The sequence below is a fragment of the Leiobunum rupestre genome, chromosome 4 (genome assembly GCF_980474605.1).
Source record: "Leiobunum rupestre chromosome 4, qqLeiRupe1.1.hap1, whole genome shotgun sequence".
Lineage (NCBI taxonomy): Eukaryota > Metazoa > Arthropoda > Arachnida > Opiliones > Sclerosomatidae > Leiobunum > Leiobunum rupestre.
In genome coordinates this window covers 62,299,712-62,327,005 of record NC_143387.1, presented here as the reverse complement: position 1 = coordinate 62,327,005, position 27,294 = coordinate 62,299,712, and the positions used below count along the sequence as shown (strand labels likewise).

At 37.7% G+C, this 27,294-nt stretch overlaps 1 protein-coding gene across 8 annotated transcripts; it reads right to left on the bottom strand.

Moving 5' to 3' along the window:
- Positions 1-20,487: 20,487 nt before the first annotated feature.
- Positions 20,488-24,596, bottom strand: LOC149948666 (embryonic polarity protein dorsal-like). 8 transcript variants are annotated; one of them, XM_090173750.1, is made up of 10 exons: positions 24,445-24,482; positions 23,713-23,786; positions 23,570-23,626; positions 23,124-23,401; positions 22,806-23,052; positions 22,595-22,738; positions 22,414-22,536; positions 22,117-22,344; positions 21,893-22,051; positions 20,488-21,832 (listed from the first exon to the last, which is right to left on the bottom strand). In XM_090173750.1, exons 4-10 carry the CDS (start codon positions 23,376-23,378, stop codon positions 21,279-21,281), a joined length of 1,710 nt encoding a protein of 569 aa, XP_090029876.1. In that variant the 5' UTR covers positions 23,379-23,401; positions 23,570-23,626; positions 23,713-23,786; positions 24,445-24,482; the 3' UTR covers positions 20,488-21,278. The 8 variants fall into 8 exon arrangements, with proteins under 8 accessions (XP_090029876.1, XP_090029875.1, XP_090029871.1 ...); XM_090173749.1 differs by lacking the exon at positions 24,445-24,482 and adding an exon at positions 23,949-24,209; XM_090173745.1 differs by lacking the exon at positions 23,570-23,626 and having other exon boundaries at positions 20,488-21,802; positions 24,445-24,596.
- Between the last annotated feature and the right edge of the window lie 2,698 nt (positions 24,597-27,294).

The window sequence follows — 27,294 nt, the reverse complement described above, 5'->3', positions numbered from 1 at the left end:
GGGAAATTATTGGTAACTTGGGAAATTATTGGTAACTTGGGAAATTATTGGGAACTCGGGAAATTATTGGAAACTCGGGAAATTATTGATAACTCGGGAAATTATTGGTAACTCGGGAAATTATTGGTAACTCGGGAAATTATTGGTAACTTGGGAAATTATTTGTAACTTGGGAAATTATTGGGAACTCGGGAAATTATTGGAAACTCGGGAAATTATTGATAACTCGCTAAATTATTGGTAACTCGGGAAATTATTGGTAACTCGGGAAATTATTAATAACTCGGGAAATTATTGATAATCGATAATTTTTCTAATAACAATCAAGATAGACTGGTTCACTTTTCTCGAAAGTGGTCATTTTAACAAGTCTAGCGGCATTTTGGGTAACATTTGGCCAAATGATTTTGTTTTACTAATTCGGACCTCCTGAACACGAATTTCGATGTTGGCACTCCCGATTTTGGACCGGAAGCTCAGAATTCAAGATGGCGGACGTTTTCATACAAGTACGATATTTTCACTCCTGAGGCCGTTTTCAAGGTTGTTTTTGTCGTTGTTATAGACTGTTAAAGCAATTATTTGACCGTTTTATATTATAATTTTCCATAAAATAAATAGATAATCGTGGAAAAATTACATAATATTGTGTACTGGGCTACTTATTTCGGCGATAAGTTTTAATAAGATTTGAATACAGGGCGAAGGCGCGGAAATCGAATTCCTTTTGATAAAAAAAAGCTTTTTTCGCGTGCCTACGCAATATTTTTGTACAAACTATGTTGAAATAAGTAAATGTGAGAAGTTTATAATTATATTCAAAAAGTTTACTAAATTAAATAAACTAATTAAACGAGAATGCGTTTCTCGACGGGAAAGGGAAAAATTACACGAATTTATACAATTTTAACCAAATTTACAGAAAACTTTCCCAAAAATTTACAATATTTGGTCTATATTTTCTTTTATTCTACGCAAATTTAGACATAGAATAAATTTACCAGGGCAATTTTAGATATTTCAAGTAAATTTGCCCTATTATATCCCGAATGTAGGCAATTCACATACATTTTGTCAATTTCTTAAAATTTCGCTAATTTTTCAAAATTTACTTGCATTTACCCAAATTTACCCAGTTTAATTATATATGCCCCAATTTAACCACTTTTTTAATAAAAAAGTAGCATTAGAAAATTTTAAATTTCATTTGCAACCCGTCAAAAGTCGTGCATTTTCTTGTGTACATTTTTCATTGGTTAGACGCTTTAGCACCTGTTGCCGTCAGAAGGGGAAATTCGGAAATTGTCTTCTCCCTCCCCGTTAAGCGTGCAGCGTAAAGGTTTGTCCAATGAAATTTGTACACAAAACCGCGTTAGCGTGTTTAAAGGCTAACTGCATTCTCCTTGTGTTTGTTGGTTCTGGATTAACATATTATGTTCACCATCATGGACGCCATCTTGAATTTTAAATATCGGGCCAGGGCTAATAAATTGCTTGAACAGTCTATAACAATTATTTTCGCATTCTATGACGTCAATAACCCTGAAGACGGCATTTACGGAATTACGTTCGCCATATTGGGCGCCATCTTGAATTCTGAGCTTCCGGTCCAAAATCGGGAGTGCCAACATCGAAATTCGTGTTCAGGAGGTCCGAATTAGTAAAAAAAACTCATTTGGCCAAATTTTACCCAAAATGCCGCTAGAATCCTATTTTGACGAAAAGTGAACCAGTCTAAGAGATATATTGTTATGCGCTATTTTGCATACGGCAGATTTCAAATTAATGTACAAATAATTTCGGCAGTTATCGCATTATGAGATATTGATATCTGCCAATTTGTAAAATGGCGTCATATTTCTATCACAGTGTAAGGGGCTTATTTATTCGATCAGATAATGTAATGTAGAAAATTTCACGTAAATCGACCAATAATTTCGGCAGTTATCGCATCATAAGTTATATTTATATCCACCATTTTTCAAAATGGCGTCGGATTATTATTGGAAAACCCATAGGTCTAATTAACTCGGGCAGATACTGAAACGTAGAAAATTTCTGATTAATCGACGAATATTTACGGAACTTATCGCACGATGAGTTTTATTGATATCCGCCATTTTCCAAAATGGTGTCGGATTTCTATAAAAATCTATAGTACGAATTCATTCGGGCAGATAATGTAACGTAGAAAATCTTAGGTTAATCGGATACAAATTACCTAACTTATTTCACCATGATTTATATTTGTATCCGCCATTTTATAAAATGGCGTCTTTTTTCTAAAAATCTGTTTACATCATTCAGATAATGTAATGTTGAAATTTTAAGATTTATCGGCGAAAATATATGGCAGTTATCACGGCATAAGTTTTACAAATATTTTGTATTATATCTAAAATTTCGACGTATTTATTCAAATTAGCTCGAGTTCACCCAAAATGGTTTTTATTCCCCCCTATTTGTCCAAAGTAATCCAAAAATGTTAATTTTACTATTTTGTTTATTTTTTTTAAATATTTTTTTTTGATTTATTGAAGTTTTGCACTTTTTCTCATTTTATGTTGTCAAAAACATTTTTGATTGCCATGGCAAAACGGAAGCCCAGCGTATCTTTTCCCTTTAACGGGTTTCATGTTACATTTAGGTCTAACAATCCCCCAACTTTGAACCAAATCGGTGAGAACCACCTCGGGTCGTCTCCTCGTAAGATGAAATTATGTAAATGCGATTTGCAAGAGGCAAATGAAAAAAATTCCAAACTGGAATATAAAATCAAAAGAAAAAAGGAAATAGTCAGTAAAATTTGTTTAAAGCTGTTAAAAAAGAGTAAAAAAATAAAGAGTTTTAGGTATAAAATAGCAGCCTCAGAAATACTGAATAGAAAACTCAAAAAAGATGTGAAACGCTTGAAGAAAGAAAACACGAAACTTTGAAAGCTTAACTGTATTAAGAGTATTTTGTCTAAGTGTTTCACCCCTATTCAAATTAAAAGATTAAAGGGTTAAAAGAAATTGGAATGGGGGGATGAGGACCTCGCTAATGCTTTTGCATTACGATATTTAAGTAAAAGGGCCTATACATATTTCAGGGAAAAACGAAACTACCCTTTACCCGAGGGGTCGGACATTCCCAAAAAAAGCGTACGGGATTTCGAAATCTCTGTGATTTCGCGATTTCGTCAAAGATTTCGCGATTTCGTCAAAGATTTCGCGATTTCGTCAAAGATTTCGCGATTTCGTCGGAGATTTCGCGATTTCATCAGAGATTTTGCGATTTCATCAGATTTCGCGATTTCGTCAAAGATTTCGCGGTTTCGTCGGAGATTTCGCGGTTTTGTCAAAGATTTCGCGATTTCGTCAAAGATTTCGCGATTTCGTCAAAGATTTCGCGATTTCGTCGGAGATTTCGCGATTTCATCAGAGATTTTGCGATTTCATCAGATTTCGCGATTTCGTCAAAGATTTCGCGGTTTCGTCGGAGATTTCGCGGTTTTGTCAAAGATTTCGCGATTTCGTCGGAGATTTTGCGATTTCATCAGATTTCGCGATTTCGTCAAAGATTTCGCGGTTTCGTCGGAGAATTCGCGGTTTCGTCAAAGATTTCGCGGTTTCGTCGGAGATTTCGCGGTTTTGTCAAAGATTTCGCGATTTCGTCAAAGATTTCGCGATTTCGTCGGAGATTTCGCGATTTCATCAGAGATTTTGCGATTTCATCAGATTTCGCGATTTCGTCAAAGATTTCGCGGTTTCGTCGGAGATTTCGCGGTTTTGTCAAAGATTTCGCGATTTCGTCGGAGATTTTGCGATTTCATCAGATTTCGCGATTTCGTCAAAGATTTCGCGGTTTCGTCGGAGAATTCGCGGTTTCGTCAAAGATTTCGCGGTTTCGTCGGAGATTTCGCGGTTTTGTCAAAGATTTCGCGATTTCGTCGGAGATTTTGCGATTTCATCAGAGATTTTGCGATTTCATCAGATTTCGCGATTTCGTCAAAGATTTCGCGGTTTCGTCGGAGATTTCGCGGTTTTGTCAAAGATTTTGCGATTTCATCAGATTTCGCGATTTCGTCAAAGATTTCGCGATTTCGTCAAAGATTTCGCGATTTCGTCGGAGATTTCGCGATTTCATCAGAGATTTTGCGATTTCATCAGATTTCGCGATTTCGTCAAAGATTTCGCGGTTTCGTCGGAGAATTCGCGGTTTCGTCAAAGATTTCGCGGTTTCGTCGGAGATTTCGCGGTTTTGTCAAAGATTTCGCGATTTCGTCGGAGATTTTGCGATTTCATCAGAGATTTTGCGATTTCATCAGATTTCGCGATTTCGTCAAAGATTTCGCGATTTCGTCGGAGATTTCGCGATTTCATCAGAGATTTTGCGATTTCATCAGATTTCGCGATTTCGTCAAAGATTTCGCGGTTTCGTCGGAGATTTCGCGGTTTTGTCAAAGATTTCGCGATTTCGTCGGAGATTTTGCGATTTCATCAGATTTCGCGATTTCGTCAAAGATTTCGCGGTTTCGTCGGAGAATTCGCGGTTTCGTCAAAGATTTCGCGGTTTCGTCGGAGATTTCGCGGTTTTGTCAAAGATTTCGCGATTTCGTCGGAGATTTTGCGATTTCATCAGAGATTTTGCGATTTCATCAGATTTCGCGATTTCGTCAAAGATTTCGCGGTTTCGTCGGAGATTTCGCGGTTTCGTCGGAGATTTCGCGGTTTTGTCAAAGATTTTGCGATTTCATCAGATTTCGCGATTTCGTCAAAGATTTCGCGATTTCGTCAAAGATTTCGCGATTTCGTCGGAGATTTCGCGATTTCATCAGAGATTTTGCGATTTCATCAGATTTCGCGATTTCGTCAAAGATTTCGCGGTTTCGTCGGAGAATTCGCGGTTTCGTCAAAGATTTCGCGATTTCGTCGGAGATTTTGCGATTTCATCAGATTTCGCGATTTCGTCAAAGATTTCGCGGTTTCGTCGGAGAATTCGCGGTTTCGTCAAAGATTTCGCGGTTTCGTCGGAGATTTCGCGGTTTTGTCAAAGATTTCGCGATTTCGTCGGAGATTTTGCGATTTCATCAGAGATTTTGCGATTTCATCAGATTTTGCGATTTCATCAGATTTCGCGATTTCGTCAAAGATTTCGCGGTTTCGTCGGAGATTTCGCGGTTTTGTCAAAGATTTTGCGATTTCATCAGATTTCGCGATTTCGTCAAAGATTTCGCGATTTCGTCAAAGATTTCGCGATTTCGTCAAAGATTTCGCGATTTCGTCGGAGATTTCGCGATTTCATCAGAGATTTTGCGATTTCATCAGATTTCGCGATTTCGTCAAAGATTTCGCGGTTTCGTCGGAGATTTCGCGGTTTTGTCAAAGATTTCGCGATTTCGTCGGAGATTTTGCGATTTCATCAGATTTCGCGATTTCGTCAAAGATTTCGCGGTTTCGTCGGAGAATTCGCGGTTTCGTCAAAGATTTCGCGGTTTCGTCGGAGATTTCGCGGTTTTGTCAAAGATTTCGCGATTTCGTCGGAGATTTTGCGATTTCATCAGAGATTTTGCGATTTCATCAGATTTCGCGATTTCGTCAAAGATTTCGCGATTTCGTCAAAGATTTCGCGATTTCGTCGGAGATTTCGCGATTTCATCAGAGATTTTGCGATTTCATCAGATTTCTTTGACGAAATCGCGAAATCTGATGAAATCGCAAAATCTTTGACAAAACCGCGAAATCTCCGACGAAACCGCGAAATCTTTGACGAAATCGCGAAATCTGATGAAATCGCAAAATCTGATGAAATCGCAAAATCTCTGATGAAATCGCAAAATCTCCGACGAAATCGCGAAATCTTTGACAAAACCGCGAAATCTCCGACGAAACCGCGAAATCTCCGACGAAACCGCGAAATCTTTGACGAAACCGCGAATTCGTCGACGAAACCGCGAAATCTTTGACGAAATCGCGAAATCTGATGAAATCGCAAAATCTTCGCGGTTTCGTCGGAGATTTCGCGGTTTTGTCAAAGATTTCGCGATTTCGTCGGAGATTTTGCGATTTCATCAGATTTCGCGATTTCGTCAAAGATTTCGCGGTTTCGTCGGAGAATTCGCGGTTTCGTCAAAGATTTCGCGGTTTCGTCGGAGATTTCGCGGTTTTGTCAAAGATTTCGCGATTTCGTCGGAGATTTTGCGATTTCATCAGATTTCGCGATTTCGTCAAAGATTTCGCGGTTTCGTCGGAGAATTCGCGGTTTCGTCAAAGATTTCGCGGTTTCGTCGGAGATTTCGCGGTTTTGTCAAAGATTTCGCGATTTCGTCGGAGATTTTGCGATTTCATCAGAGATTTTGCGATTTCATCAGATTTCGCGATTTCGTCAAAGATTTCGCGGTTTCGTCGGAGATTTCGCGGTTTTGTCAAAGATTTTGCGATTTCATCAGATTTCGCGATTTCGTCAAAGATTTCGCGATTTCGTCAAAGATTTCGCGATTTCGTCGGAGATTTCGCGATTTCATCAGAGATTTTGCGATTTCATCAGATTTCGCGATTTCGTCAAAGATTTCGCGGTTTCGTCGGAGATTTCGCGGTTTTGTCAAAGATTTCGCGATTTCGTCGGAGATTTTGCGATTTCATCAGATTTCGCGATTTCGTCAAAGATTTCGCGGTTTCGTCGGAGATTTCGCGATTTCGTCAAAGATTTCGCGGTTTCGTCGGAGATTTCGCGGTTTTGTCAAAGATTTCGCGATTTCGTCGGAGATTTTGCGATTTCATCAGAGATTTTGCGATTTCATCAGATTTCGCGATTTCGTCAAAGATTTCGCGGTTTCGTCGGAGATTTCGCGGTTTTGTCAAAGATTTTGCGATTCCATCAGATTTCGCGATTTCGTCAAAGATTTCGCGATTTCGTCAAAGATTTCGCGATTTCGTCGGAGATTTCGCGATTTCATCAGAGATTTTGCGATTTCATCAGATTTCGCGATTTCGTCAAAGATTTCGCGGTTTCGTCGGAGATTTCGCGGTTTTGTCAAAGATTTCGCGATTTCGTCGGAGATTTTGCGATTTCATCAGATTTCGCGATTTCGTCAAAGATTTCGCGGTTTCGTCGGAGATTTCGCGGTTTCGTCAAAGATTTCGCGGTTTCGTCGGAGATTTCGCGGTTTTGTCAAAGATTTCGCGATTTCGTCGGAGATTTTGCGATTTCATCAGAGATTTTGCGATTTCATCAGATTTCGCGATTTCGTCAAAGATTTCGCGGTTTCGTCGGAGATTTCGCGGTTTTGTCAAAGATTTTGCGATTTCATCAGATTTCGCGATTTCGTCAAAGATTTCGCGATTTTGTCAAAGATTTCGCGATTTCGTCGGAGATTTTGCGATTTCATCAGAGATTTTGCGATTTCATCAGATTTCGCGATTTCGTCAAAGATTTCGCGGTTTCGTCGGAGATTTCGCGGTTTCGTCAGAGATTTTGCGATTTCATCAGATTTCGCGATTTCGTCAGAGATTTTGAAATTTGGTCAGAGATTTTGCGATTTCGTCGGAGATTTCTTTTGAAGTGTACGGGATTTTGTACAAATGTCCGACCCCTCGCCTTTACCACATATATCTACTCTTAAACGACATGCTACCAAATTAGACTTTAGTCAGGGGCTTCTAATTGATGTATTAAAAATAATGAAAGCTAATGCCCAAAATATGTCCGAACTGGATAGATTATTTTCTTTAACATTTGATGAGGTAAAAGTGAGACCCCTGCTAGAAAACGATTTGAAAAATGATCAAATAATAGGTGAACATCAGCAGTTGCAGGTAATAATGGCACGTGGGTTATTTAGTAGCTGGAAACAGCCAATTTACTTAGGGTTTGACAAAAGCATGACAAAAGAAATACTTTTTTTAGCCATAAATGAACTACACCAGTCTGGTTTTAAAGTTGTAGCTTGTGTTAGCGACATGGGGGCTACCAATCAGGGTAAGTGGAGATCATTAGGTGTTTCAATAAACAGAACCTTTATAGAAAACCCAGTAAACACTGATTTAAAAATATTTTTCTTTGCTGACACTCCTCATCTCCTAAAATTAATTAGAAATTGGTTTTTAGATTATGGTTTCACGCTTGATGGGTGTGTCATAAATAAGGATACAATTTTAGAAATATTTAAAAAGGATGCGGCTGAGCTTAAGTCACTTCACAAGCTTACAAAACTTCATCTGGAGTGTCAGAAGACTCAAAGGCAAAATGTTCGACTAGCCGCCGAATTATTGTCCCATAGTGTTGCAACTGTAGTCAGTAGAACGAACTCTGCTAGTGAAACTGCTGATTTTTTGGATTTAACTAACCAATGGTTTGATTGTATGAACAGTTATGTTCGCATCGATAAAACGGTCCCAAAATGTGGCTTCGGTGTACATTTACATGATCAAGTCAAAATATTAAAAGATATGACTAGATTTATGGAATCTATGACTGTGGTTGGCAAAAAATCTATTCAGCAATTTCAAAAAGGCGTGATTATAACATCTGAATCAATGTTAGGGTTATATTTTTTCTTGAAGGGTAACTTCAATATAAAATGTATTCTAACTCATAGAGTCAACCAAGATTGCTTGGAGAATTTTTTCTCCCAAATTAGAACTCGTGGGGGCTTGGATGATCATCCAACCCCTCTTAATGCTATCTATAGAATTAGAATGATTATACTTGGGAAAAACCCTGGGGTTGTGGAGTCGAATACTAACTCAGTATGCCAAGCAGATGATGAGTACAGGGTGAAATATCCATCGACGCCACTGACATTGAAGACCCAAGTCATTTAGATTTAGACATGGGTTTAGGCAAATTAGTGTTACCAAATGATGAAATTGACAATATCTCAACGAGTTTAGTTTCAGATGTCCTACAAATTCCCCCTTGAAAAAATTTTCAAAGGTAGCTCATAATAGGCCGCCTCTAGTAATACATCGAAAAATAACCGGTCCCCAGCCTCTCATTCAAAATCAATTACCCTTGCAATTACCTTTAAGTTTGCCCTCTACAAGCTCTATTCCTGATAAAGAAAACGAGAAACTCTTAACATTTTACGAAGAGGGTGGAATGGAGTATCTCGCAGGATGGGTTGCCAAGAAGTTTTATGAAAAATACCCAAACTTAAATTTAAAATCGAATTGTAGTGATCATGATTATAGCTTGCCTTCATGGGTGGAACACCTCAGTTACAATGGTATCATAGTTCCTTCTCAATCCTTCTTAAAGGATATGAAACTTATTGAATTTGACTTTTCAAAATTCCATCAATTGAAATCCTCCAAAGATATTGCTTTAAGTAAAGAAAAGGGAGTAACCAAAGATCTAACCGCTATTATTTCCAAAAAAATTCACACCTATCCAAGAGAAATTATACACACTTATGTGAAAATGAGAACAATAATTAGGATGAAGTATTTAAATTCTAAATTCATTACTGACGCACAAAACAGAAGGCAAGCTAAAAAATTACAAAATATGTTATTAGCAAAAAGTAAACCCTGGAGTTCCTATTATTGTCACAAATGTTTTGTACGGTAGCAATATTTTAAATTGTAGTCATCAGAGCTTAAAATTGAATATACCTCCTGTTACAAGATATTAAAGTTATAAATGGATTTAATAGTTACTAATGAAAAATAAAGTCATTATATTCATGTACAAGCGTTTTCAATTTTATTTGATATATCCCATATTTAAAAAATATATAATTTATATAGTGTATACGTAAGAAGATGAAATATATTTATATAGTGCTCACATAAATACAATAATCATTTATATAGTGCTCACATAAATAGAATAAACATTTATATAGTGCTCACATAAATAGAATAAACATTTATAAAGTGGGTACATAAATGGATGAAATATTTATAAAATGACTATATTATTAGAAATTTACAAAGTATATTTATATAGTTATTTTATAAAATGACTATATTCATATATTTAAAAAAAATATATTTATATAAAAATAACTATATAAATATTTGTTTATACCATTTTTAAAGTTATTATATAAATTGAAATTTATAAAATATATTTATGTAGTGATAATATTTAATTATCAATTCAATTAATGTTGAAATCCAGAACGAAATCACGAAATCCGGAACGAAATCACGAAATCCGGCGCGAAATCACGAAATCCTGCTCAAAATCACGAAATCCTGCTCAAAATCACGAAATCCGGAAAAAATAAAAAAAAAGATTTCGGACTTTGTAAAAATCTCGAAAAATGCACTATTTTCCGAAATCCGGAACGAAATCACGAAATCCACAACATTTATAATCCGGCAATAAATAAAGAAATAAATTAGCTTAGAAATTAACGAAAAAATAATATTTTTCTGCAAACGCTTAACCGGGTCGTCGAGATCCACGTGATATTTTTACCTCTCCGAGGGGACTATGTCCCCTAGGAGGGGTTATACAATCACCGTGTCTGTCTGTGGGTCTGTCTGTCTGTCAGGCCTGCGAACGCGTTCGCATTTTCGGTGCAAAGTGTAATCACTGCCTGCGCAGTTTCTCGAGATCTCTGCGTTCGCAGTTTCTCGAAGGGTTGGCAAAACCACCGTGTGACGGTGAGCGTTAACGGGATCATATGTGGTTTGGTTTAGATGGTGTTTTTTCACTCACCGTCGTGACGGTTCGGTGTATTACGTTTTTGTAATGTTTAAGCGTAGGTTGTGAGTGTTGAGTTTGTTGTGTTTGTGTTCTGATGGTGGTGCATGTTGAGTCTGTTGTGTTTGTATGGGCGTTTTCTCTCCAACTTCTTCCTAATGACTTTGGGACGGATGGTGTGCTGAGTGTAATGCTACCTCTCAACGTCCAATGACAGGGTTTCTACCAGTTGTACACGGTATTCGTCTTAGTATCAATTTGCGATCGCATCGGGTGGGATTTGAACCCGGGACCTCCTGCTTGACAGGCGGACGTTCTACCACAGAACCACTGACCCTTATTACGCATTATTGAAAATTAGACCTTCAGCTTTATCTGAAGCGTATTTAATAGTGTACGAAATTTTGGTTTAATTGAAATAGAATTGAAATTGAAATTATTGCATCGAAGAAATTCTAATTTAGCGTTTCTCTATTGATTAAAAACCAATGAGCCACCCAGGTTTCGAACCCAGGCTATTCGGCTTGGCAGTCGAGCGCTCTACCATAGAACCACCGATAGCTCCTTAGGTTCACTGAAATTAAGACACGCATCGTAAGCATAATAGGTAATAAAGTCTTTTTTATTAATGAATTTATGAAGGCCTAATCTGGTTTTTTTACGAATGAAATTTTAAAGGTCAAATCTTGTTTTAGCGCAGTCAGCCGAGATAAGAGGGTTAAAGGGTAGACCCTGTGGGTGGTCCACTTTGTTAGTTTTTTGTTATTTATTTACGGGTTTTATTATCGACCTATATATAGGTGTGTTAATTCAAAGGAGATAATTTAACGTTAATTGCTTTAAGAGCTGGCGGTTAGTCAAGTGGCTCTCTGTGCTTTGTTGATGGTAAGGTTTTTGCTTCTTGTAAATATATTTGGTGTGGATATTTGGATATCTACGATTTCTAACGCAGTCAATGATTTCCTGGGTGTGCGAGTCATTATATGATATTGGAAATTGGACGGCATTGGTCTTTTTCATGCGGTATGTGTCACAACGTCAACTGGATGTCTACGAGCGTTGAAATAAAATGAGCGTTAAAGATGCGGCAAGTATTTCGTAAGCGAGAAAAATACAAATACCATCTGTAGATATTTCTTTCATTAAAATTTGCTTAGTATTATATTCAACTGATAAACATGTACTGTAAAAAGGGTTAAATTCAATTGTGCATTGTTTTAGTAAGTGTAACTCGCTGTTGTAACTACTTAATTTATAATATTCTGAATAAATTAAATTCGATTGTTTCGTCTCAATTATTTAAATTAACATTAAAATTTTATACCGGGCAGGGTTTGAACCGAGAATACGTTTTTCGTAAATAACTCTGAATTGCGGAGATATCTTTGGGGGTCGTGTCGAGAAATTAATACCACTAGGGACCATTCTTCCGAGGAGAGGTATATTTTGGCTTGCCAACTTGTTTTTTGATACTCTTTCAAATATATTCTTCGCGATAACTTTCACAGGTTCTTCACTAGGTTGAGGGCTTAAGTGTTTGGGGAGCTTAGCCTCCCCTAGTTATACCCCCCACAATTTCCTTTAGAAATGACTTGCGGAACTCAATTATTTGGCAACTAATAAGCCGTAAATGGCCTTGAACCCCTATTCGTTTGTTGAAACTAGATTTGGAAATTTTTGGGTTTCTCCATGGGTTACCCAGTTCCGAATAAAGGATTCTTGGAATTTCTCGAGCTCCACGTTTCTAGGAATTGAGATAACGAAAAAGAGGTCGTGCGACTCGGGGTCATCGTGTCGACCTTTAGTTCTTTGTTTTCTCAGTAGTACATTTTCAACCTAGCTGCGGGGTTTTCGAGTCGTTATAGTTGAACCAAAATTTTAGTATATTTTATAATTTGAGTTCGTTTATAAATTAGTTTAGAGACTAGAGCAAGACATAGTTTTGTAGAAATTGCTTAAAATTACGTTGCTACAATGGCTAAAGTAGTTGAGGAAGAAACCCAACGAAGGTCAAGCTATGTCCGAATCAGAATTGTTCTCTTGTTTAATCAATACGGGATACGATACCGCCGACTCAATCAAAGAACTTAGTGGTATCGAAAATATAGAAAAACTGGAATTATATTTGCAAAAAATCACGATATTTTTGAAGATGAAACTGCGGCTGTTATGTTTGGATCATTCAAAAATCGAAACAATTTCAAGTTTCTTCCTGGACATTTAACGAAATTACAACTACACGCCAAACGACTTAAGGAATTGAAACATAGAACTCCGCCAGCAACAACTCAAGATATAGGTAAATCGAAAACTGCTTTAAGGAAAAACGTAAAAAGAAGTAATGCCTCAAGTAGTGCAATCCCATCTCCAGACAATGCTGCCAATGTCGTTTTTGACGAAGAAGCTTCCAAAAGCGTCATTGAAAGCCTAACTAATCAAATAAAAAAATATAGCAAAACGTCCACGCCCGAAAAATCGCTAGAAGAAGGTGTACACTACCGATTTGAGTTTTCTGCTGAGAAGAAGCGAATTTCTTGCTTAATTTGTGGAACATTCTCAAATTTAAATAAGACCAAATACGGAAAAGGATATAATTGCTCAAATTACTATAGACATCGTACGAGAAGCAATTCGCAATATAAAAGAAAATTATTGCAGCTAACCCTAACAGAAGCTACTTTTAGAGGATCGGACAAGAAAAAAGCCCGCCTAGTCTCTGATCAAGAGAAAACGTCCATTATAGATGTTGATATAGATAGTGTTGCCGAAGACCAGAGAAACGCAAACCCAACTGAAATCAACAACACAAGGAAGCTTTGAAAACTCTCGTCAAGAAGACCAGGAACCTTCACCCACCTCGTCTAACGCTTCCAGCACGACCACTCAAAACGGTTCGGTTTTTTAGATGACCTCCCTTCTAAAGAGGCGAAGGGAGGACATTCTTCAAAAAACATATCCGAAACAAAGAACTTCAACTATTCGAGAACGGAAAGGATAAAAAGAAGTTTAGTGCGCGCATCTGAAGAAAAATCACAAACCAGAATGGACGATTTCTATCAGTTTTGGGGAGAATCTAAAACTATCGCCGACGAAAATCCAGAGGTCTTCGCAGATTTTCAACGCAATATTACAAGTAACCACGTGATTAACAATGTTAACGATGGAACTAATTTAACAAGAAATTGCGACATCGGGGGTTTTCTTAAAACCTTATGGAAAAATTGCCACTCTACAACTAATAGACATTTGGAAAGCGTTAAAAAATTCAGTATGGCATTTTTCATATTAGCCGGATCGTTGGCATATTCATTTTTATCCCAAAACTTGTCCACTGCCTTACCCTCTCTTCGTCAAGTAAGACGATACTTGTTTGAAGAACGTCAACCACTAAAAGAAGGGGAAATTAGGATTATTCCATTGCTGGAACACCTAAAAAGATACGACGTTAGTCATAAATATGTGGCAATAAGTGAAGATGGAACTAGAATTTTGCAAAGAATCGACTACGACCATTGTACAAACAGCTGCGTAGGATTTGTAAAACCAATCAACCATTGCGGTTTTCCTAAACTAAACTCTATGATTTTTTCATCATACGAAAATGTTGCGCAATTCTTCGAAAATGAATCAAAAGCCAACGTTGCATACGTATTTTCAGTAATGGGATCGGATAATAAATTTTCATACTTAAATGTCATTGATCGGTGGAAGTTCCTAGTTTCGGAATGCCAAAAATTTGACATAACAGTGGCGTCTTTCTCCAGTGATGGTGATCGAAGACTTTTAAAGGCCATGGTAAACCAATCGGAAATATTTTCTGAAAAACGGCTTTTGGGAAATAAATCTCCTTCCGCGAAGGGTCTCATTCCGGAAACCTGGAACTGGTATTTAAGCATGAAAATTGAGCCACCGTTCTATTTTCAAGATCATGTTCACATTGGGACCAAATTAAGATGCAGACTTTTGAAAAGTTCAGTTGTTCTTCCTATGGGACGTGAAGTATGTTCAATTTCCCATTTAAAAATATTAGTTATTCGTAACTCGAAGGCGGATCACGGTCTACAAGAATCCGATTTAAATCCAAAGGATAAACAAAATTTTGCGGCGGTTGAACGAATAATGCCTTTAAATAATGAAAATATTCTAAATGAAAAAGTGCCAAATAGCCGAGCAACAGTGACGTACTTGAAAATTATGAGAGCGACTACATGTGCTTACCTAGAAAAAGATAAATAACTTCTTGAAAGGATTAAGATGATGTGGTGGGCTGTCTTTGTTCTTCGTTTTTGGAGACTTTGGCTTGAAAAAACTGAATTTTACAACGTTCATGACAACTTCATAACTTCTAATTGCTACACTTGCATTGAAATTAATGCCCACAGTCTCGTTGTCCAGTGTTTAACGGAGAATGGTTGTAGGGACTTTTTCTGGCCTCATTTAACCGGATCTCAGCCATGCGAAAAGTTATTTCGAGCAGCTCGAAGCATGAGCTCGGTTTTTTCTACTATCACCAACTTTTCCTTGTTGGGATTTTTACGACGTGTGCACCGTTTAGACGTACAAGCTCAGTTAGCTTGTGAAAATATCATCAAACTAGCCGAGAAGCCCACCTAACAGGCGGGCCCTCAGCTAGTTGTGTGTTTCGAGGCACTCCACCCCAGTACGCCACCCAACCCCTTTTACCCATTCGAGAATTTCCGTGGCACTCTTTTCCCCTTAGTCGAACCACCGCAGTAAGGCTCCCTCTCTTTTTTTCCATGCGATAATTTCCATGGTACCCTTAACCCCATAGTCGACCTCCCCCGTAAGGCCCCCTCCCCCTTTTCCCATGGTATAATTTCCGTGCCACCCTTTTCCCCATAGTCGAACCACCGCAGTAAGGCACCCTCCCCCTTTTACCCATGCGAGAATTTCCATGGCACCCTTTTCCCCATAGTCGAACCACCCCAGTAAGGCCCTTCCTCCCCTTTTTCCCCATGTGATAATTACCGTGGTACCCACCTCCCCCTTTTCCCCATGTGATAATTACCGGGGTACCCCAGTAAGGCCCTTCCTCCCCCTTTTTCCCATGTGATAATTACCGTGGTACCCAACTCCCCCTTTTTACAATGTGATAATTACCGTGGTACCCACCTCCCCCTTTTTCCCCATGTGATAATTACCGTGGTACCAACCTTCCCCTTTTCCCCATGTGATAATAACCGTGGTACCCACCTCCCCCTTTTTCCCCATGTGATAATTACCGTGGTACCCACCTCCCCCTTTTTCCCATGTGATAATTACCGTGGTACCCTCTCCCCCTTTTCTCCATGCGAGAATTTCGGTAGTACTCTTTTCCTCGCAAAAATAACTCAAACTCGCAGTCGTACCAAACCCCTCCTGTACCCCTTTAAACCCCCGGTATCCAATGACTGATGCATAAAGGCCACGGGACTAACGTACGCCGAGAGAGCCACGGGCTGCGTTCAACAACTATCAACGGAGAAAAACTAAAAGTTGTTGTAACGAACAAAATATCGTCTGCTAATCCTCCTTTAACTTTGTCGAATGACGTCACTATACCGATAAGCAACGGAAAAACCATCTCGCTCAGCCGATGTTTCCTCTGAGTCTCCGAGGATCAACGTGACGTCAAAACCGGAAGTCAAAAAACCCGTCCAGCAAAAATCGCTGACCGTTGAGCTCAGCGCTGAGCTTTTTTAGAGTTGTTGAACGCAGCCACGGGACTTTCAAACCGGAACGACCCCGAAACCCCCGGCTCCCACCTCCCCGTTTCCGAAACTACCCCATACGACCCCCCCCCCCCCTCCGAAATTCGCGGCGGAAAGAGAGAGAAAATTTCGGGTGTATTGCGTGTTGGGACAAACACGGCCCAACTCTCAGGGGTGACAGATTTTGAGAAAATAGATAGTCGAACCTAGGAGGAGTATACTATACAACCTCCTAGGTCGAACCACCTCAGTAACGAAGGCAAAGGCAGTCTCGGTTTCCCTCTGTACCGCGGGTCGATTTTTCATCGCCGCCCGCCTTTGGCTTCGTGACAGACTAAGCAAACATTCCTGAACGCTCGGACGTACGACCGACGACGACGACCAACGTACCAAGCGCTCCTTATAATTTAGATACCCCATCGAGAAATAACCCTCAGAAGGAGTTGTAAGGCAAGCGTACAAATGTTGGCCCGTTTTCGTCTAGCTAATCGAACAGCGCGCCATCTAGCACTCTTCTCGGGAGTTGTAAATTCACCACATAAATATGGCCGCGTCCAAAAGAGTAAGCGAGGTTTCATTGATAAATGGTAAATACATTTTAATGATTTTTTAGCTAGAACTATTATAAAACAATGTGAGCATACATACTTATTTATTAAGTAAGATGATTAAAAATTAAATGTAACTTCATTGATAAGTTTTTTAAAGTTTTTGTTAAAAAAATAATTTTTAACTTTTAAGCCTTTGCTGAAGTTATTTATAATTTGCAGATATTTTTGAAACCCAATTTCAAAGAATAATTATCAAATCTATTGAGAAGATAAATGACATTTCAAGCAGACCTTCGGATACTAAAACATACGAAGTTATAAGTTTAAAAACATCCGCAGGATTTTTTGCTGAATATAGTAATGTCAAATTAACCCGACGTCGGTAGGCAGCCATATTGTCCTAAATTTTCATTTCCGCTAAATATCGGAAGGTAGCGCTACTTTAGTTGCGCGTGACAGTTCTAAGGGAAATTCTCTATACGAACTTTTGCTTGCCTTACTAGTCCTTCTGGGGGTTATTTGCCATGGATACCCCAAGCAAAAGAAGGATGGAAAGCGTTTTTTTCAACAAGGCTGTAAGAGTTTGGTAATACCAACTATTGCTGAAATATTAAATGCTATAAAGACATCCAGAGAAAGTGCTATTGAAACCATTTCTTCATTAGGGATGGATAACGTAACTGAAGCATCTGATTACGAAAAGAGCCTTCTACCTTGGATTAATAATAGAAGCTAACGCTTCCTGGATATGACACTTACTCAAAAACGCGGCTCACAAAAGCCAATGGGCGACCCCAGCGCGCCTAGTGGGAATTTTAAGAAGCACAACGGACAAACAAGGAGCACGTGCATACGCGAACAAACACGTTTTGAGAAAGGCTTAGGAAAAGGTAATAGTTTTACGTTTTCCATAGAAGCACGGTCAGCGTATCTTGAATCACTTTTACATTTAACAAAAAAATTGATTGAATAACCAATAAATCCTTAATTTTTGCTTTCATTTCAAAAAACTAAGAGCAAGGGATTTCAAACCCTTGGATTTTCAAACTACAAATCGCTTGCTTACAATATTAGCTCCTGATTTGCTAAAGACTCGCGCATGCGTCGCGAAAACCGGAAAGGTAACATTTTAAAGGAAGTCGTTCAAACCCCCCTTTTTTCGTCCCCTTCTTTCAATGGCTTATGTGAGCCAAACCAAAATCCTCTACCAAAGGCTAGAGTGTCATATCCAGGAAGCGTTAGCTTCTATTATTAATCCAAGCTTCTACCTAATTCTAAAAAACCGTCTGTTAAAAGAAATACGAAAAAAAATCTTTCGGGAAGCATAGAGTACTATGACGACGAAGACGCTTTAGATGTCGAATGTGATATCCAAAACAATACGGAGTTTGAGGACCTTACCGGAAAAGCCGAAGATTTGGAAACAATGTCTTTAACCGTTTCCCCAAATAACATTTTACCAGAAATAGTGCGAATGGATACGTGCGGTAGTGGTTTGCCTCGTTTTGAAATTAAGACGACTTCAACATTAATTCCAAATACCGAACCATCTACGGCTATTACCTTAAACGACTCTTCACCTTTTACGGAATATATTCATAATGGCCAAAAGGTGTTCATTAGAAAAACAACTGCCCTATGGTTGTTGAACTCTAATGAAAAGCTCTCTAATGACAGGTTACTTCGAGTTAGAGGCGAGGTTAGAGACGATAAAATTATATTTTTTATGGCACCTAGAATCGCTACGACAGTTGTCAAAGCAACAATATTTCCCCATAATTAAATTTAAAACTTAACATTCATTGCAACTTTCTTTGAAATTATATAGTTTTCGGTCAAATTTCTTCGACGTTAAACCGTTTAAGTTCGAAATACTGTCTAGCAGACGAATGATTTGGTAACTCCTAGGTTACTTTGAAGCCTTGTAGGTGGCGCTAAAAACGTTATGTCCAAGTATTTGACACACCAGGCGACAGCTGTAGCCGAGCCGCGAGGCATTGGTCGGGGGAATACAAATTTCTTCTCCAGGTACACTTGAATCAAGGATCCTTTATCCTTGCTTGAATCCTCCTAGGTTTCGGCTTTCTCTCCGAAATGCTGTTCGAGAGATGCGCCCCCGTTGGGTCGTACCATAATTTTACCAGTGTGCCATATGGTACGTCTTTTTGCAATAAATTTAACAGACCTTACAATATTTTCAATAATTCTGATAGGAAACATCTTATTTTCAATAATTTTCGAACACACTAACATTTTTATCTCATGTTCAGCCAAAAAAAGGTTATAATAGTCACCTTGAATTAAAAATCTTGTCGTTGAAACAGCAATTTTTGGTCGTTTGATTTTTAATATTATATTTTTTTAACCCTCACCAAATTCTCGAAACAAGCCTAAATAATGCTAATGAAATAATTTTGCAAATAATTCCATAATTTTTTAGTTCGTATACCAAATTTTACACCGCACACCTGTCCGCAACCATAATTTTCATTTTTACATCTGGCAAGTGGCAACGCTGGTCGGCGTCTAAATGGGAAAGGCTCATTTCCCCAACCACAAATGCTCCATTTCACCAACTGTTAATTAGGCGATATTATAAAGTCAGATATGCTTGCTCAACTTGTTAAAATGGGATAACGAAATAGTACAGTTAAAGCCTACGGATGAATTCATAGGCTCTTTGGTGGGAAAGCTAATGGAAGCATAGTGCAAGGTGGCCTTTCCCATCAAAACAAGAAGGCCACGTTACTTTATTATATCGCCTATTCGCCAACCCTATTTAGTATTTGGAGAAACGAACAGTTGGGGAAATGACCTATTCATTTCCCTTACTCCGTAAAAAAAACCAGTTGGCGAAATGAACGGTTGGAGATATGAACAGTTGGGGAAACGAGCAGTTGGGCAAATGAACCCCACCCGTCTAAATTGTGGGATCACAATAACGGAAATATGTTTATGTTGTCTGGCATCCCAGTCGCTCCCCCGTTTAACACCAAGGGGGTCTCATGTACGAAAATAAATGCTATTGGCCGAACCAGGTGACGTCACTTGTAACTTTGAGAAGCGTGACGTCATGTACTACAGTAGAAGGCTGAGTAACAGATCAGACGACGGGTAAATCAAAGCCCCCTTTTCGAGGCAACCTTTTCTAGTCCAAATTTTACCAACCTTGGTTTAACACCATTTATTCGGCTACCTTTAAGAAATTTCTTTGACAGCAACAACTTGCGAAAACCATGCTGACAAGTCAAGACGCAATATTTTGATTAAAAATTTAAAAAAATTTCATTTACATTTTTAATCATAAAATTTTTTATATTTTTATATGTACAAAAAGTGTGGGAAAAAATACTTTACTAAATAATTTGAAAGACAATAATTCAAAATTATGTACACGTTTTTAAGTACAAAAACTTTGTCACATAGAAAATACAAAATTTGATTTAACTGGGCAATGGCATACTATTCATGTAGTCTAGAAACCAAACTATACTTGTGCAAGCTTTTTACCCAAAATGCAAAGACCAAGATAAAACCTTTAATAATGTTAACTTCATATTTAGTATAATGGCATATAACAAACAGGCTCAATAGACATTTTCTTTATACCATAATAAAACAAATGAAAGCCCTTGCATGCAGATAAAATGTGAAACAACAATATAATCAACAGACATAAAAATTGTACCCTTAACAATCCTATACTTTTTGTTAAAAACATTCAGGTACCTTTCCTTAACCTAGATTTCCATTTCACCATATCCATTCTTCAGCACAACCAAAAATAAAATTATCATTCTCAATTCTGGTTAACATTTAGAAAAATTAATTTAAGTTTAAACTTCTATAAAATTTTTAGCATAGACTGTGCAGATAAAACTCAAATTTACTTTTGTACTAAACCAAAGGGCAATACTTTCAGAGATTAGTGAACATCGTATAATGCTTTCTTTTTCAGTAGTGCTACATTTATCTAATGAGTTTCAAATACTTGTAGACAACTATTTTTCATTGTAGTTAATTTGAATACCAACTAGTTGTGCGCTGTGAAATACAAATTTAGAAACAGGACAAAATACTCTTTGAAAAAAAAATAAAAATTTTGAAACAGGACAGAATACTCTTTGAAAGAAAAATACAAAATATAAAAGTTAAGAACAATGAAAAATCGCTTTAAAAAAATTTGTTTTCTATTTGAAGATATACGTGTATCAAAAAAGGCCTACAAGTTATAAAAATAGGTTAGATTTTCAAAACTTCATACAAAAGGTATTTTTTAAAGATGGTATAAAAATGAATTATGCAAATGATTGGTTTCCAAAGAAGCCAGAAGAAAAATGTCTTTTTAGTTTTAGATTACGCATTTTCTCACTATTATTTATTTGGCATTCCCACAGAGATTATTAAGATCAGATATTTCGGATCGCAACTTTGTGATTTGTTGCAAGTTTTCTTCGGTTGAAGGGCCATTTCCATGTTCAGGAGAAATTCCTCCAAGAATGGAATTCGGGACTGTAGAAGCGGTACTAACGATAGGAGTATTGAGATTATTATTATTGTTCAGTGTACCGCTGTCAAACAGACTTGCTGACAAATGCAGAGTTTCATTCAACGTTGTGTCACTCATGATACCAAATTCTTTCAACTCTTTGGAGTCAAACATTCCGAGATCTAAACCGCTAAATTTGTCAGTTGTTTCTTGAACAGGGTCCATGTTCCCATTAGTTTCATTGAGAGATCCAATTTGATTTGTGGCAATGGAAACTATGTCTTGGACACTCATGTCCCCCACAGGTTGACACTGAAGATGTTCCGGAAGATAGCTCATTTTTGGGCTGCCAGGCAAGGCCAATGTGGCTGTTGGAATGTCCATTGGAATGTCTTGAGAGAATGTTGGCATACCTTGTGATACAATAGGATCCATTAGATCTCCTAGATAGATAATAAAAAATAATATAGAAAAAAAATTATTAAAATTTAGCTGAGTCTTACTGGGTTCATTCTTGATTCTAGTACGCATTGGTTGTTTTATTAATCGCATCCTCATATTTACATCAGCTCCTCCGTAAGCTCCATGTATATCTTGACGTAAATATCTATCTAGACATCCCTCATCTATTTTTTGACGTTTGTGTCTTAGGCCTTCCGCGTCTGAAAACCAATAAAGAATGACCTTGGTATGTTAAAGAAAGAAACTGAGAACTTAAGCATTTTACCAGCTAAAGGAGTGAACTGAAAAGGTCGTGGCTCACTGACAGTTCCATCTGAGATTCTGCGCATTTGAATGAATACATTAACTGGTTGGATAACATTTTGATCCTTGTAACGTGGAGTTTTGAAAGAAATTGCAAACTGCTTATGAACATCACTTGGCTGAAAATCACCGTAACCATGCCATACTATTTGCCCTTGACGCTCTTCATAGAAATAAATTTGAACATCATCTACAAAATAACAAAATTATTATTTAACTTGAATACAAAAATGTTTGCAAAATGCAAATAGGCACATACAGAGTAGATTTGTGTGAGATTTACCTTTTGTGATTCTATCACATAGTAAAATAACTTCGGTATCTCCACAGACAGGAGCTGCATGATGGCTTAGCTTGGTAATAATGAGCTCCGATAAGGCCTCTGTTTAAATCGTAAATATTACAACATGAAAACATCCTAAATAGCACTACTGGCTTACTCTTATCATAAATCGGGTCACTGACAACTGGTTGTAGGGGCACAGTGTACTTTCCTTTGATTGGCCCTTCTACAAATACTTGAAAACATAGCCTTACAACATTCAAGTCAATATTGCTAGTTTGGGTGCGGTGGGCAAAACCAGCTGTAAAAGTAAACTCAAATATATTCAAGCCGTCCCAAATTAAACTAGAATCACAAATAATAAATACTTTTGAAAGGGTCAACTTTGAGTAATTCACGTTGGCGGAGAGATTCATCAATGTCTTTCTTTTTTACACACTGAATTCCTAAGCTTGTGAAGCTGCACATCATATCGGGTGAGCTTATCACCATGGTGCAAATTCCCTTTTTGCACCCTTCTCGACCAACCAAGTTATGTGGATGTGGTTTGTAAGTAGGACCATCTTTGGTGACGCAAGAAACCACAACTGCTGCTGGACCAGTATAGTTCCCTACCTGAATAGAGTAATAAGGAACAAAGTTAATACATTTTGATATAAACTATAACAATAAAAAAAAAATTAAACCTGTATTGTTGGATGAGTTTTAGATTGAGAAGTTGAACTCGCTCCAGGTATACTTCCAGCTGACCTACCCTCGCATTCATAACGGAATCGTAAAGCTCGTGGAGCTGGTTGCTCAAGAATTCTAATAAATGGAGATCCAGATCCTTGGGTGGGAACTTGATTCATTGATGTATTTAAGGATATAGCAGTTGAAGATGATGGGATGGCAGATGGAATGGTCATACTGGGCATTTTATATGGCGACAAATTTTCCATATGATGTTGACGAATAACTTCGTCTAAGTAACAGAAGGTGGAATATATTTTTAAGGTTCTTTAAGATTTTTTCATTAGTTAAATGTGCATGCACTGCGTAAAAAAATACAAATAAGGAAATCTCATATTGCTGAAGGACGGAAACAAAAAGCCAGATAGATCATTCAAAACAAAAATAAAATTTAAAATACCCAATAAAAACAGCAAAAACTAAAAGATGTCACAAATCAACTATGATCAAAGGGTAACTGTGCATTTAAAAAATTAAAAATAAAAGTTAATGTTATGTTAAAAAAACTAGTCTATTCTTAGGGTTAGTGTTAAATTAACCTACCAACATCTGCAATTGTTAAATCTAATTCTACATCACCCTCTTGACTTTCATCTACACACACAATAGGATACATACTGTAAAGAGAAATGTAAAAAATACTTAAGATTTTAAATGAAAATTATCATAAAATAGGTTATCACATTGATCAATGTTAAATAAACAACTTTCGTTAAAAAGCTAATCAACTAAATTTCTGAGCCCCAAAAAATCACTACGTATGAATAACCAAGGCTTACCTATTTTAAATGAAATCCTATTCAGCTGAGATACATTTAAGTACTTAAATATTAAGTAATACCTTCTATCTTTCTAAGAAAACACAAATATGAACAATATAATAACCAGGGTCTACACCAATTCCAGAGATACTACGATTCTACGAAAGAAGAACCACCAAAAACAATAGATTGCACTTCGTGACTTCGCACCGTTATTTGCACTTGAAGTTGGGAATAGCCTCAAGCACGACAAAGGCTCGAAGTGAAATAAACAGGGAAGTGCTAGCCTACCAAGGCGGGCCGAATGACTCATTTAAAGTCCTCCCATTTCTTAGAATTTTTGTCTTAAATGTCCGCTATTGGATGATGCACGACACTGAATTACGTCATTTTACAAGGCAAGGGAATAGCTGCACTACTACGATGACATCAACGACTCAAAGGCGACCTCAAGTCGGCGTTGAAACAACGAAAAATCAATTTTTTTATTATATCATTCTTATTTAATACTTACTCTTTCAAAAATAACTCTAGCTTCTTTGCTTCCATATTAATTCGTTTTCTATCAAAATCCCACTGAACTTTTCAAAAACGGGATTACAGGAACACAATCATTATAATCCGTTTCATAACTTCATTAATGGAATGGTCACATGGTGGTCAAAAGTATACCGGCCGGTGGTCAAGTGACGTCAAGGTTGGTAAAAATACTGAAGTGACGTAACCCTACAATTTGTCGTTTCGCGCCAAAAATAACCTTAAACCAGAGTTGCCAACATACGAACTTAGTTTCCCGTGAACAAAAGGTGGAAAACCCGTGGAATCTAAATCTACTTCATATTTATAAAACCCGCGTTGAAACCACTATGGTTGAAACCCACGGCTGAACAATTTTTTACATCGAAATGAAGTGCAAAACCGCCTTAAGTTAAAACCGCGGAGTTGACAACTCTGCCTTAAACAGACCTTGTACCATTCTTGTACCTAGGAGCATATGTAACATAATGGACGCTTCAATAAAAGATACTCGGTTTCTACTCCCCTCTCCAAATTCTTCTGGGAAGGAGCTATTTCCGGTCGGTCGGTTAAACGGTTAGAATGGCTAGCCACAAAGTCATATTTAAGCCAATTGGAGACGCGTTTTTGCCCTCATTAGAATTTTGCGTCAGATAAGAAACGCGTCGGCTCACGTGTATAAGGAACATACTTATGTTTATTTTCGATAATATATTTTAAGGTAACATATATAATGTTTTTAAAACTAAGTTTAAGAAGATAATATTATTATTATTATCATCCTCTTATGGTATAAATAATTAAAATTATATGCAATATTTTTATAATACCAGGCAATTTTAAAGCTTCTCATGGAGGCAGAGTTAATTCATTTCGTATAAAATTATCTTTTGGAAAAAGATGAAAACTCATTCCTTTAGAACTAAACATATTACTTTTGAGTACGGTATGCAACAAGTGTTTCCTTTTAACCAGGTAATTTTTTTGGCATGTTAAGGCTTGGCAAAAAACTGATGTTACGTTCGAGAAAGTTTCTAGCTTTCTAATATTTCACCAAGCACTATATAAATAATAACTTATGAGTCCTGGCTGTCGGAAATATTACTTCTTGGCAATTTCTGGGAAGATGTTTTATTTAAGCGCCTATTACTCTTCACTAACGGTTTGTTTCACCACGAACCAGTAAAAAGGTGGACTACGTTAGATTTTAACCTTTTTATTCATCCTAGTAACTTTGGGAGTCACACTCAGCCTTGGAAATAAGGTTTTTTTTTAAACTGGTCCTTATGACCACTGACCCCTTAGAATATGAATTATTAAAGTGTTCATTATGACCAGTGACCCCTAGCTTATGAATTATTTAACTGGTCTCATATAAAATGTTCTAATGTTATTTTATAAGCCTATAAAAACCTATACTACATGGTAACATTAATTTTACACGTATTCAAAATAGTGTATAGTTTATTTTATGAGAATCACAAGAATAGTACAATATAGTACTTTATCATCTAAGACTACTGCCATAGCCTAGAAGACCCTCATAATTTACCATATTCTCTCTCTCTCTACTCTAGGCAACGTAGATTCCGAGTCCCCGGTCCGTTACCGCGTAGCCTACCGTACTCGGGGGAAAGCGAGACAGAGGATTGAGGGTTTGGGGCTTTGAGGCCAGAGGGTGTTCGACAGTTCGACTCGTTCGTGGGATGCGGAGTCGCGGTAAATAGAAATCCGGTGAATAGGGAAATCAAAATTGATCGAAACCTTGAAAAAATAATCTGTTCATCTCCTATTATTTGATATTATTTCGAATTATTAAACTGGTCACCTTCTATTTTTTTCTAATTATTTCGAATCAATAAACTGGAAACGGTGACCAGTGACCCCCCAAATTTTGAATAAATAAACTGGTCTGAGCAATTATAAACTGGTCTTTGACCACCTGACCACCGTTATTTCCAAGGCTGGTCACACTCATAGATCAGGGTGGGAAATAAGGATTTTTTTGAAAGTGGACAAGTGACCAGTGACCCCCCTGGCCTAGAATAAATAAACTGGACCATGACCAGTGCTACAATAGAATAGCGTGTTTTAACCATAGAAATCTCATAGGTAACTAGAATGCTGCCGTGTAACTGGCAAATGGGCCAAACGCCGTGGCAGACGATAGCCAGATCTCAGCCAATCAGAGCTCAAAGAGTGGTTCTGCCAAGAATTTAATGTCACCAGAGAGAATGACGTCACCTATCTCCCGCTATAGTAGCGGATCCAAGGATGATTATTATCCTCCTTGGCGGAACCACTCTACGGCCTCTCAAGCTCGACCGTAGGCGGCAGCATTCTAGTTACCTATGAGATTTCTATGGTTTTAACTTTTAGCCGTTTTTTTTGGTGAATTCTAGGGCTGTGCGAGTCTTAGAAATAAAAATGAGACTAGAACCACTGCGCTATCCGGTAATCTCAAGAGAAAATTGAAAGATAGAAGCAGTAGCGGCGTAAAGGTTTTTTCACAGGTGGGCTAATTATTTTGTGGCCCCTAAGAATTTTGTGGTCCTTACAACCATGGAGTGACCCCTTATAAATTTTCCAGGAAGCGAGAAGAGCAAGGTCGTTTTCTTGGTGCGGCTCTCGTCGCGTTTACTGGACCCCCTATGACCTTGTATCCGACCTGGAGGGGACACGTGCACGCCCGGGGTATTTCCCTAAATTCCCTTTCTTTTCTTTCTATTGTCCATTCAACTTTCTCCCAATTTCCGCTCCCTTCCTCCCGAATCTATCTGTTTATGCCGGTCTACTATCTTATTGAGTAAACAAATTGATTTTTTCCAGAAAAATTTTTCTTGGCAAT

Coding starts and splice junctions, on each gene's coding strand:
- LOC149948666 (XM_090173743.1), bottom strand. CDS start 24,479: ATGGAAGCAAAGAAGCTAGAGTTATTTTTGAAAGA. Junction 22,739..22,805: donor CAAAGTTGACCCTTTCAAAA/GTATTTATTATT, acceptor TTACTTTTACAG/CTGGTTTTGCCCACCGCACC. Junction 22,345..22,413: donor ATCTCACACAAATCTACTCT/GTATGTGCCTAT, acceptor GTTATTTTGTAG/ATGATGTTCAAATTTATTTC.